Below are 13,212 nucleotides of genomic sequence, written 5' to 3'. Positions count from 1 at the left end.
AACTAAGAAAGGGCGATGCCCTGCTCGCCGAGGTCCGGGGCTGGGCACGCCGCGGGGAATGCCACACGCTGGTCGGGCTTTGACCACACACGCCTCGCCGAGCCCAGCGCCTTCGCATCTGCGCGCAAGCTCCCTCCCCGGAGCCACTGGGGTAGGGGTAAGCACAAACCCCATCCCTTTGGTTTGATCCAGCGGTCACCTGAAGTCTCCCAAACAGGGATCAAGGAAACCCATTCACGCCAGGAGGGACCCTGTAGATGATGGAAGGGGGCAAATCGCCCAGCCGAACGCACATCACGCAGAGCCTTCCTTTGCGCCTCCACTCTCCCTTCCAAAGAAAAGAAAGAAACTACGCCCGTTCTATTTTTCTTTTTCTTTTTTTTTTTTTAAGATTTTATTTATTTATTCATGAGAGGCAGAGAGAGAGGCAGAGGGAGAAGCAGGCTCCCAAGGAGCCCGATGCGGGACTCGATCCCAGGACCCTGGGATCATGACCTGAGCCGAAGGCAGACGTTTAACCATCTGAGCCACCCAGGTGCCCCGTTCTATTTTTCTTTAAATACGCAGCCCTCGCTTCAGCCAGGACAGACATCTGGGAGCAACCAAACACAAAGTTTCACTTTCACCTTCACTCTCAAATAAGAAACACCTGCCAGGGAAACAAACGGGAAGGAACCCTCACGGGGCGCTCGCCCGAAGCGGACGCTGGGGCTGCGGGTTCTATTTCCGGGCCGGCGGCGACCACTTCCGGGGCGACCGCGAGTGAGGCGGAAGTGCGGTCTCCTCGGGGCAGCTGGCTCTGGGCCGGCAGAGGGAGGCTCCCGAGGCGGGGGCCGGCCGGGATGGCGGCGGCGGCGGCGGCCGGGGCTGGGCCCGGGGCGGCCCAGGAGAAGCAGTTCCCGCCGGCGCTGCTGAGCTTCTTCATCTACAACCCGCGCTTCGGGCCGCGCGAGGGCGAGGTACGCGGAAAGGGGCCGCGCGCCGTTGTCAGCCGGCCGTCGGAGGAGGGCCCGAGGGCGGAGGGCGGGGGGCGGCCGGGCCGGCCGGCGACGGGCCTGCGGAGCCGTGGGGCCGCGCCCGGGAGGGGACACCGCGCAGCACCTGTCACTCCCCTCCTCGGGCGGCATCGACCGAGGCTTTGTGCCGGGCGTGCTCCGGGCCAGGGAATAAGTGGGGGCCAGGCAACGCCGGCAGGGTCTCTCCCGGGTCCTGGATCAAAGCCTGGGTATTGAATGCAGGCTCGGCAGGCTAATTATCACTCCACACGGGTTGAGTCTTTTTGCGCCAATCCCGGGTGACTAAAATTGAGCTTACGTTTTTTGTTCCTGGAAGTCCCCGACCAGATGCGTGGATCGAGAGTGGTGGGACTGTAACCCTAAAATAACGCAGGCTTGGAGGACCCTAGGAAAGTTTTTTTTCCGAACTGATAGATAAACTCCAGGGATGGGTTTTTGTTTCATAGGTGAGGACGGTGACTCCCTGAAAGGATGTCCGGTTCTGTTGGCAGCAAATCACGGTCCTTTTAAAAGCTGTCAGTCCAATTGCGCGTGAACCTGCTGAGCTTTACTCGCCGGGAGGCGTACGTGTCCGCACGTGCGCACACGCTTATTTCTTACAAATGTTGGTCTTTTGCAAATGAGCATGAAGAAAGAAACCCTAAGATCGAGTTTTTCAGAATAATTGTCTAGTGAGCCTCCAGATGACATGTGACTTTACGGAGTATCACAATTGCCTTCCAGGCTGGTGCGCGTTTACAGACTGAGGGGGAAGATAACTCTTGATTTTCTGAAAAGGGTTTTTGTTTTGTTTTGGCGCTAAGCATGGGTGACGGGAGAGGTTGATGTTAACATTCTCAACAGCCGAGATGAAAAAAAAAAATGCTTATATTAATGTGATTCTGTTTCTTCATACTTTAGGAGGAAAATAAAATTTTGTTTTACCATCCAAATGAAGTAGAAAAGAATGAGAAAATTAGAAATGTTGGATTATGTGAAGCTATTGTACAGTTTACAAGGTAACGCCTTTACACGCGCTTATGCAGAGCTCAGTGAATTCTTACACCTCGTACAACTTGGAGAACCGTCCCAAACATATTCTTTTTTAACCTTTTTAGGACCTTTAGTCCATCAAAACCTGCAAAGTCTTTACATACACAGAAGAATAGACAGTTCTTCAATGAACCAGAAGAGAATTTCTGGATGGTCATGGTATTTACATACACAGTACATCTTTTTGAATTTGTGTAGCGAAGTTATGGGTGATCTTTACTGTTAGGACTTTAGGAAAGTCCTCTAGCTTTTGCAAAGTAAAATCACAATAAAGTTGGTTGCAGTTTTAAAATCGAACTCCTATGCAGTGTATTTGTTCTTGGGGCTGTTTTAAGAAGTTGTGTTTTTGGTGTTGTGACATGTTCACATTTTTTCATTTAAGGGAAAATTTAAAACTTCTATAATTGGGTCATTGTGTAATTTCTTTCTATCAAAACTGTGTAGGTTGTTCGGAATCCTATAATTGAAAAGCAAAGTAAAGATGGAAAACCAGTTGTCGAATACCAAGAGGAGGAGTTGTTGGTAATGTGTCATTTTTCATTTCATATTTCTAGAAAATGTTGAGTGACTTGGTCAAATTTAAGCTATGTCACTTTTGCAGAAGATTCTCAGGATATGCAGAGTGAAATTTTATGTCTATTTATATTAGCACAGTTGTATAAAAATGTATATCTTGTCTCACTAATGCCTTCTAAGCATCTGTTAAGAGCCCTCATAAAATTGGGCTTACTGGTTCATAACTGAATTTAAATACATCTGATTGTCCACACACAGAAGTTGTGGGTCCAAGCTTACAAGCATTATATTGTGTTGCCAAGAGTATTGTATATTTGCTGTGCCATGGACTTTTTTGCGCTTGAATTGAGATCTGTGTGTGTGTGTTCGCAGGACAAGGTTTATAGCTCAGTGTTACGACAGTGCTACAGTATGTACAAGGTAAGCAGGACGCGCTTTCTGAAGTTAGTCTAACCAGTTACCCCTGTTTACAGGAATCGTTTAAAAATCTTAATTCTTTCGATGACTGCCTGGTGAGTACGTATCTGTTTTAGGGGAAGAATAATGGAGCCTTTGAAACAGCGCTGAGGTTTATGTCCACACTTACTCACTGAGTACTGAGTTTGTCTCTATTCCCAGCCTTGTACTAGGAATGTATCCCTGTTGGTAAAAAAGAGAGTCCATGTGCTTGAGGAAAGAAAAGGCATACTGCAGATATTTGTGTGATTTAAGGAGTGGCGATATTACTTATGTGAAGTGAAACTTAGGTATGAGTTGAGATTTAAAAAAATGCAGGGCACCTGAGTGGCTCCGTCGGTTAAGCGTCCGACTCTTGATCTCAGCTCAGGTCTTGATCTCAGGGTCATGAGTTCAAGCCCAGTGTTGGTGTCTATGCTGAGCGAGAAGCCTACTTAAAAACATATGCCCCGGGGCGCCTGGTGGCTCAGTTGTTAAGCGTCTGCCTTTGGCTCAGGTCATGGTCCCAGGGTCCTAGGATCGAGCCCCGCATTGGGCTCCCTGCTCCGCGGGGAGCCTGCTTCTCCCTCTCCACTCCCCCTGCTTGTGTTCCCTCTCTATCAAATAAATAAAATCTTAAAAAAAAAAATGCCCCAAGGGATTAGGTGATTACATAGAAATCTCAATTAACAAAGTGTGATTTTTTTGTGATTTATTTTATAATTCAGGCTTTCTCATGTAAATATTTTGTATGTTTAAAAATAATAGAGGGGATTAAATAAGGTGAAAAGAAGAATCTGTTATACTGGCAAATTGAAGGATGTTAAGAAATTGACTTTTTAAAAAAATCTTTTACATTATTAGCTTTTTAATGGGACGTTTCTGAGAGCCATGGAAGATGGAGGTGTCAAGCTCCTAAAAGAAAGATTAGAGAAATTCTTCCATCGGGTAAGTATTTTGAATTTTACTTACAATTTTAGTAGTCTTCAAAGAGACTTTTAGAAATATACATACAAGTTTGTTTCTTGATTTGAAAGTGACAAGAACTAAGATACATTGTGGCAAAACCAGAATAGGGAGAAAACTTCCTTCCATTTTGAATCTTTCGGTAACCCTTTGTGCAGGATCAGAGCATCCTGCCATTTGTGTGCACCCCTACATCATTTTGGACACCTTTTGGCTTCATCCTCATTCTACCTGCGTCTGTGTGGGCTTACTCAAAAGTGAACGTACTGCATGGTGATTGGTTAATTAGCCGAATTTAAACTCTTGCCCTGAGTCCTACATTCTTATGGATTGATTATTGTTCACTAGACAGAGTATTGTTTAATCTGTATTGACGTAAGGTAAAATTTTTTGCCATGATAGATTTTATTACTTAGTGAGTTTTTTCCCAAATGATAAATGAATGTGCTGATATAGTTGTCACTCTGTTACACTGTAAATTAAATTTTATATAGCTTACCTCTGGTAGAATTCAGGTTACCTTTTGGAGAAATAATTCTCTATTTTTTTTCCCCTGAACTACCTTTGATCTGTTTTTGAATTATTTCATTTTTATGAATTACTTTTGTTTCCTGTTTGTTCCTGCACTTTAATGACCATAATTATTTACTCTCATGCTGTCTCCTAATTCCTGTTCTTCTTGCCTTCATTACTCTCCTATCTGTCAGCAACTGACTACCTGTCCTTTCGATGTTATTTTAGTAGAAGATGGTACTGTCTGTCCGTGATATCACTGTGTAGATCCCTAATGAGATTAATATAATTTGAGGAGCACTCATAGAAGGAATTAACTCAAAGAGATAAGACAATCTTGAATAATGATTAATGACTTATGTTTGAACTTTGTGTTTTGAAACTGGTACCAATTTCACATCCAGTTAGATGTGGCTCACCTGCTTACTGGTCCTATCAGTATGCTAGTATGTAATCATACCATAAATTGACTGACTATTCTCAGCTGTCAGAGTGTTATATTCCGTGTACTCACAGTAAGTTTAATGCCTTGTTTTTTCCTACAGTACTTGCAAACGTTGCATTTGCAGTCATGTGATCTCCTTGACATTTTTGGTGGAATCAGCTTCTTCCCATTGGATAAAATGACTTATTTGAAAATCCAGTCCTTTATTAATAGAATGGAGGAAAGCCTGAGTATAGTCAAATACACTGCCTTTCTCTATAACGATCAACTAATCTGGTATGTACACCCTAAGGCTTGTCATACAAAAGAAGAAAATCTTTTAGGATAATAAAAATAGCAACGACTGGATTGAAAGCAGGTTATCAAACTGGAATGAATAGCAAGGGGGCAAGGTAGGAAGCATATTTATAGGTAACTGTCAAAGTAAAGCAGTGATTATTTAAACCAAAGGTAGGGTAATTTGGGTTAAAATGATCAAGCAGGGGAGTTTAAAACTGGATCCATGAAAGGTGGAGAAAATGTTCCTATCGAGTTAAGTTTAGGAATCCTATTTTTATTTTGGTGTTCTTCCAAAAACCTCTTTAAAGAAACAGTATAGTAAATGTGGAAAGCATACTTTGCATACTTTCTTTTAAAGCTAGGCTTTTAAAAATACCCAAGAGGTTACATGTGCTATAATACCAGGAACTTACCCACTGGCAACCAAAGGTGCATCCTATAGTAAAAACAAAAACAATTTCTCTGAAAGTGTTGATACTTGAGAAGAAAAGATGAACTGTAACTAAATGCTTTCCACTACCTAAGACAGCTCCGGAAGAAGCTGTGTGGATAGGCAGGTGACTGACCACATAGAGGCTGTGGCCCTGAGAGAGACCTGGAGCCAGCTGATGATCTGAGATGGGCCCCTGGGGTTCAGGAGCTGTTCCGGGGGCTCACCGTGTTCAGTTTTCATGTTTCCATGGACTGTACCCCACTTTCTGCCGTTAAGGATGTGGCTGTATTTGAGCCTGAAAACTTGAGTTCAGCTAACAGAAAGGGCAGTCGTGGTTTCTGGAAATCCATCCTCTCCCTGCTGAGATCTTGTAGCATCATTTTAGGAAGAGAAAGAAGCTAATCCAAAGAAATTTGAATCTGTTTGTGGAACACATTGATGAGTTTTCATGTAGAATTCGTTTTCTCCTGTGAAAACACCATGAAGTCCAGATGAAAAGGTGTCTCCTTTTTTATTTAACAAATTGTTTAGCGGGGCACTTAATGCTGTGTTAGCTGGCCTTGTTCTGGTTGCTTTTTATGATATTCACGCTGTGGTAGTAAAATGAAATTCTTAATGCTGCCGTGAGAGGTTGAAGGGGAGTTACCCAGGGTTGGAGGGAGTCAGGTCTGACGAGGGAGCGGCCCTCCAGAGGCCGAACTTCCAGGGAGGTGCTGGAAAGGCTGCACCCAGCAAGGAGACGGAGGGATGGACTAGAATCCCATAGCAGTCCGTGATCTCAGGTGCCCCTGTCAGAGGAAGGTGGCTCAGATTCCGATCGCCTGACAGCATAACCCCTGACGTAGGCGTGAACTCTGGGGGTGAGAAAGGGACAGGCGTAGAGCAAGAGGCCCCGCTCAAAGTCAGCAGCTCCTGCTGAGAGGCCGTGGAACCAGCATGACCAGTGGGCTTGGGTCTGGAAGAGCTCCCAGGGCTGCTTGTTGCCCAGCTCCCGGGGATCCTCTTGGCATCTTTGTCTCTGTGAAGGACATCCCCTGGGGTTAAGCAGTGTCCAGCTCCGGTGGCTCATAGGACTGCTCTGGGGTCCCACCCCGACACGCCGACGGGGCAAGGGTGGCCCCAGGCAGTCATCGTAAGAAGGAGCTTCCAAGAAAAGCAACACGTTGTGGGAGGCAACTGTTAGTTACGAAGCTGGTGTGTTTAAATACCAGTGAAGCGTTTTATAGTTCACGAACAGAATATGTATTTGTTCTTATTGCTTACTATTGTATTTATGTGTGTGTGTGCATGCGTGTATTTAGTTTTGAATGCTTTGTTTTGTCAAGTGGAGCCCAATTTTTTTTTTTTTAAATCATTCTTATTTTTGTCATCTTGATAAGTGTGCTCTTTAATCCCATCCCCTCTTTCCCCCATCTTCCCACCCTCCTCCCCTCTGGTAACCATCTGTTTGTTCTCTATAGTTGAGAGTCTGTTTCTTGGTTTGTCTCTCTCTTTTTTCCTTTGCTCATTTCTTGCTTAAATTCCACATATGAGGGAAGTCATATGGTATTTGTCTTTCTCTGACTTATTTCACTTAGTATTATAGTCTCTAGCTCTATCCGTATTGCAAATGATAAGATTTCATTCTTTTTTATGGCTGGGTAATATTCCATTGTATGTATATGCCACATCTTCTTTATCCATTTACCGATTTATGGACACTTGGGCTTCTTCCATAATTTGACTATTGTAAATAATGCTGCTATAAACATGGGGAAGGGTGCATGTATCCCTTTGAATTAGTGTTTTGTATATTTTAGGTAAAGACCCAAGAGTGCAGTTGCTGGATCGTAGGGTAGTTCTATATTCAACTTTTTGAGGAAGCGCCATACTGTTTTCCGCAGTGGCTGCATCACCACCAGCTTGCATTCCCACCAACAGTGCAGTCCTTTTTCTCCACATCCTTACCAACACCTGTTGTTTCTTGTGTTGTTGATTTTAGCTGTTCTGAGAGGTACCTCATTGTAATTTTGATTTGTATTTCCCTGATGATAAATGATGTTGAGCATCTTTTCATGTGTCTGTTGGCCATCTGGATGTCTTCCTTGGAGAAGTGTTTGTTCATGTTTTCTGCCCATTTTTTAATTGGATTATTTGGTTTTTGGGTATTGGGTTATATCAGTTCTTTATATATTTTAGATATTAACCCTTTATCGGATTTGTGAACATCCTTCTCCCATTCCATAGGTTGCGTTTTAGTTGTGTTGACTGTTTCCTTCACTCTGCAGAAACTTCTTATTTTGATGTAGTCCCAGTAGTTATTTTTTATTTTATTTCCCTTGCTTCGGGAGACGTATCTTGAAAAATGTTGCTACAGCCGATGTCAGAAACATTACTGCCTGTGCTCTCTTCAAGGATTTTTATGGTTTCATGTTTCACATTTAGGTCTTTAATCCATTTGGAGTTTATTTTTGTGTACGGTGTAAGAAAGTGGTCCAGGTGCATTCTTTTGCATGCTGCTATCCAGTTTTCCCAGCACCATTAGTTGAAGAGATTGTCTTTTCCGCGTTGGATATTCATTCCTCCTTTGTTGAAGGTTAATTGACCATATAATTGTGGGTTTATTTCTGGGTTTTCTGTTCTGTTCCACTCCTCTATGTATCTGTTTTTATGCCAGTACCATATTGTTTTAATCATTACTGCGTTATAAATATAACTTGAAATCTGGAGTTGTGATGCCTCCGGTTTTGTGTTTTCAAGACTGCATTGGCTATTTGAGGTCTTCTGTGGTTCCGTACAGATTCTAGGATTGTTTGTTCAAGTTCTGTGAAAAATACTGTTGGTGTATTAATAAGGGATTTTGTTAAATGTGTAGATTGCTTTGGGTCGTATAGACATTTTAACAATATTTGTTCTTCCAGTCCATGAGCAGGGAATGTCTATTTGTGTTGTCTTGAATTTCTTTCATCAGTGGTTTATAGTTTTCAGAGTACAGGTGTTTCACCTCCTTGGTTAAGTTTATTCCTAGATATTTTATTGTTTTCAGTGCAGTTGTAAATAGGATTCTTTTCTTAATTTCACTTTCTGCTGCTTCATTATTAGTGTATGGGAATGGAACAGATTTCTGTACATTGATTTTTGTGAATTTACTGAATTCGTTTATCAGTTCTAATAGTTTTTTGGTGGCCTTTAGGGTTTTCCACATATACAGTGTCATGTCATCTGCAAATAATGAGTTTTACTTCTTCCTTACCAATTTGGATGGCTTTTTATTTCTTTTTTGTCTGACTGCTCTCGCTAGGACTTCCAGTACTATGTTGAATAACAGTGGTGAGAGTGGACATGCTTTGTCTTATTCTGACCTTAGGGAAAAGCTCTCAGTTTTTCCCCATTGGGTATGATGTTGGCTGTGGGTTTTTCATATATGACCTTTATTATGTCGAGATATGTTCCCTCTAGGCCTACTTTGCAGAGGGTTTTTATCATGATGGATGTTGTACTTCGTTGAACGCTTTTTCTGCACCTATTGAAATGATCATATGGTTTTTATCCTTTTTCTTATTGATATGTATCACGTTGATTGTTTTGCAAATATTGAACCACCCTTGCATTTCAAGAATAAATCCCACTTAATCATGGTGAATGATTTTTTTAATGTACTGTTGGATTGGTTTGCTACTTATTATATTGTTTTGAAATTATCTGATTAAAGGTAGAAACGTCTGTCTGTCCCAGGACATGGCCAGAACCTGGTACATTGTAGATGCTTGGTAAATGGTTGTGAGCTCAAAGCAAATGGTTAGTAGAAAATATCTTCTAGTTCTGTTTGGACTTTGTTGCATTTAATGGATGGATTTGGTGTTGCAGTGGCCATGATAGGATTAGACATTACCGCTGTTTGGTAAGAGGATGTCAGTCAACTTTCTTGTCCAGAGTTCTTGGCCTGTTTTTTGAGAGAATTTTCTTTTTAGTGAATTGATTTACTTTCCAGAGGTTAATGCTTTTATGAATAAATGGTTTAGCTATTTCTAAGTTAATCAAAGTTGACTATACCCTTGGATCTTGACTAGATTATATTTAATACATGACAATAACATCTGTATTGTAGACAAAACTGAACCTGATATGAAGGTTTCTACATTGCATTCAAATGGATCAGTTGAGATTTAAACTGAAGAAAAGTTTTTTTTTTTTTTTTTTAAGAAAAAACTTTAGGGGCACCGATTGGTTAAGCATCTGCCTTCGGCTCAGGTCATGATCCCAGGGTGCTGGGATCAAGCCCCACATCGGACTCCCTGCTCCACCGGGAGCCTGCTTCTCCTTCTGCTTGTGCTCTCTCTGTCAAATTAAAAAAAAAAAAATCTTTTAAAAAAATAAACTTTGTAAGTATAAATAAATTATTTCAAAAAATAAGTTTAAATAAGAAAAAATTATTCATATTAACCATATTTGAGAGACTTTGAGAGAACACTACACTTCTGAGCATGACTAGGCTATTGCCTGTTTGATGTGAACCATTGATGCAGTCCTGAATCATTTGGGCCTGTTAGTGCAGGAATTTTTTGCTTTGTCTATTTATTTATCTATTTGTTTATTTGCACTAAGGAAGGAACTTTTTAACTTTTTTTAATAAGAACTTCCCCCAACAGTAACATCTTCCATAATTATAATGCATTATCGCCTCATTCTTTGTAGGGGAGCGGAAGTAGGGATGGGGGTGGCAGACACTGGAGAGGGCTACTGTGGTCCGAGGCCTCGCTGTAGGCCACGTGGGAATTGCCTACTTGGGGTTTTGTGCTCTGGACACCTGGCTGCAACTTAGTATTTTTCTTTTTAAGTTTTCTATCCAGATGTCCAATACCAGGGTATTTAATGCCTAGCATTAAATCTAAAGCGAAATAATAAAACAAAGCCCTAGTCACAGTACACATGGTAAGCAGTTAAGTAGTGTTGTCTGCCGTCTCCTCTTACAGGGTTTTTCCTACTTCGTGTCCTATGGTCTAGAATGGCGGCATTCAATAAGAAAATAGTGCAGGGGCGCCTGGGTGGTTCAGTCAGTTAAGCATCTGACTCTTGATTTTGGTCCAGGTCATGAACTCAGGATCAAGCCCCACACTGGGCTCCACGCACAGGGGGGAGTCTGCTTGGGATTCTCTCTTTCCCTCTGTCCATCTCCCTGTCTGCTGGCTTGCGCTCTCTCAAACAAATTCTTTTTTTTTTTTTTTTAATTTTATTTATTTACCTGAGAAAGAGAGCACGCTTGAGAGAAAGAGCATAAGCAGAGGGAAGAGGGAAAAGCAGACTCCCTGCAGAGCAGGGAGCCCCTATGCAGGGGCTCAATCCCAGGACCCTGAGATCATGACCTGAGCCGAAGGCAGATGCTTAACCGATTGAGCCACCCATGTACCCCTAAATAAAATAAATGTAAAAAAAAATACAGTGCAAGCCACATATATAATTTTAAGATTCCTAGTAGCTATGTTCAAATGAAAAGAAACTGGTAAGATTAACATTTTAGCCCCATATATCTAAAATTATTTATTTCAACCTGTAAAGGCTTAAATTATTAATGAGCTATTAAAAATTTATTATTTCAACACATAAACAACGTAAATTATTAATGACCTATTCTTTTCTGCTAAATCTTAGCAATCCAGCGTGTGTTTTACACTCATTTCAACAAGCCACATCTCAAGTGTTCAGTGGCCATATGCGCCCAGTAGCTGCTCTTTTTTTTTTTTTTTTAAGATTTTGTTTATTTATTTGAGAGAGGGAAAGCGAGCAAGTGAGCAAGAGAGAGAAAGAGAGAGAGCACCAGCAGAGGGAGAGGGAGAAGCAGGCTCCCTGCTGAGCAGGGAGCCCAACTCAGGGCTGGATCCCAGGACCCGAGATCATGACCTGAGCCAAAGGCAGATGCTTAACTGACAGAGCCACCCAGGCGCCCCCCACTAGCTGCTCTTATTGGAAGTGCAGCTCCAGAAGAAATTGCCCAGCCCATAGTCATTTATGTAGTGTCTTCTACCTATCATCGACAACCCCTCCCTACTGGTACTTCTTACTAATGTCTTAAAAGGAAAATAACATCCAGAACCTGTTTTGTTTTCCTCCTTCTGTCTTCTTACCTCAGTTATTTCTGTAAAAGAAAAAAAACGGGTGACTTTTCATGTGTTTGATTTGGAGATTCCATCCGCCCAGTTGGCCGCATAATACTTTGAGAGTTAGAGTTGTCATAGGACAAACAAAACAAACCTGCTTAAGGGGCTGGGGCTCCCCCCCTGATAGTTTTAGTTGTGGACAAGACCTTATGAAAATTGACCTGGAAAGGAGAGAGGCGGTAGAGGAAAAGGAAGAGGTGAGACAGCATTGGAAGAGTCTCAGGAAGGGAGCAGCATGTATTTGCCAAGGAAAGCCAAATTTCTCTAACAGATGGTTTCACTGGGAAAAGAAGAGAGAGCCTCTGGAATACGGTATAGAGGCTTCATTTATAATAAAGTTGGATTTCATCACAGGATTTTTTTTTTTTTTCTGGTTGTCTTGAATAGAAAAAAATCAGACACAGACTCATGGTCTGTTTATATCCCTACCTAGAGAACTGACCTCAGATGGGGTCTGCTGCCTGCCAGTGTCTCAGCACTGTTTCCACATGCTGCTTACTCTTGCCTCATTTCAGATTAGACTTGCCTGAAAGTTTGTTGCTTTCTCTTCCTCCTCTCTGCCTACACTGAAGTCCTAGAATTAAGATCCACATACGTTTCTGAGACTGAGTAGGAGCAAGTTCCCCATCAACAGCAGGCCAGTGTTTCCCGGGAGGCTGGGTGCAAGCAGGTGGCATTTCTCTATAGCCTGGAAAGTGAAGAGAAGTCTGCTACCTGAAGTGGAGTGTTGTGGTTATTAATGCTCCCTGAAGAATCCCACGTGGAATTCAAGCAAGGAATCAAGTCAAATCAAATCAGACCAGTGACTTCTTGTTTAAAATGGCATGTAAAATGCAGGATGACACAGTAGTCGCCTTTGCCGGCTCAGGATAAAGTGCTAGTGGCAGACTAGTTTAATTCCTTCCCTTCTGGAACTTCCCAGTCAAGGAAAGGGCTTCTGGCTATAATGTAAACAAGAAAAAAAGAGGAGCTTTATTATGATCAGAGCCACAGGAAGACAGAAGACCAGTTCCAGGCTTTTAACACCATGCTTTTCTGATATTTCAGGAGTGGGTTAGAACAAGATGACATGAGAATTTTATACAAATACCTCACCACGTCTCTGTTTCCAAGGCATATCGAACCTGAGGTACGGCCGGGCACTGGTCTTCCTCCCTCCCACCCCCGCCTCTGTCTCTCTCCATGCACATGTATGTTGTATGTATACATACAAGCCCACCGGGCTGGGGGGCTGGGGGGGGCAGGGGAGGAGGGTGGAGTAATGCGGTGGTCGGTGGGGCACCTCTGACCTATACATTACGTTGCTAGTGTGATATTTATCTGGTTGTGTATCGCTTAGCACAGAAAATCATGTGTGTCAGCTCTTTGTTTTGTTATGTTCAAGTACGATAGCAAAGGTCTGTTTTTAAGAGGAGCAATTCATTGGGTAGCGGAGAAACAGGA

General features: G+C 42.5%; 1 protein-coding gene across 1 annotated transcript in view; it reads left to right on the top strand.

Annotated features, from left to right (window-relative positions):
- Nucleotides 1-789: 789 nt before the first annotated feature.
- The window catches only part of CCZ1 (CCZ1 homolog, vacuolar protein trafficking and biogenesis associated), a 30,587-nt gene continuing 18,164 nt past the window's right edge, over nt 790-13,212 (top strand). Inside the window, exons 1-8 of the mRNA XM_034988363.1 lie at nt 790-959; nt 1,917-2,014; nt 2,114-2,207; nt 2,493-2,570; nt 2,937-2,984; nt 3,864-3,947; nt 5,024-5,199; nt 12,817-12,898. Of these exons, the coding sequence (XP_034844254.1) occupies nt 843-959; nt 1,917-2,014; nt 2,114-2,207; nt 2,493-2,570; nt 2,937-2,984; nt 3,864-3,947; nt 5,024-5,199; nt 12,817-12,898 (777 nt within the window). The 5' untranslated portion in view covers nt 790-842. The remainder of the gene's footprint in view (nt 960-1,916; nt 2,015-2,113; nt 2,208-2,492; nt 2,571-2,936; nt 2,985-3,863; nt 3,948-5,023; nt 5,200-12,816; nt 12,899-13,212) is intronic.

This window comes from Mirounga leonina, unplaced genomic scaffold (assembly GCF_011800145.1).
Source record: "Mirounga leonina isolate KUSES-001 unplaced genomic scaffold, KU_Mleo_1.0 Mir_454, whole genome shotgun sequence".
Lineage (NCBI taxonomy): Eukaryota > Metazoa > Chordata > Mammalia > Carnivora > Phocidae > Mirounga > Mirounga leonina.
This window is presented reverse-complemented; position numbering and strand designations above follow the sequence as displayed.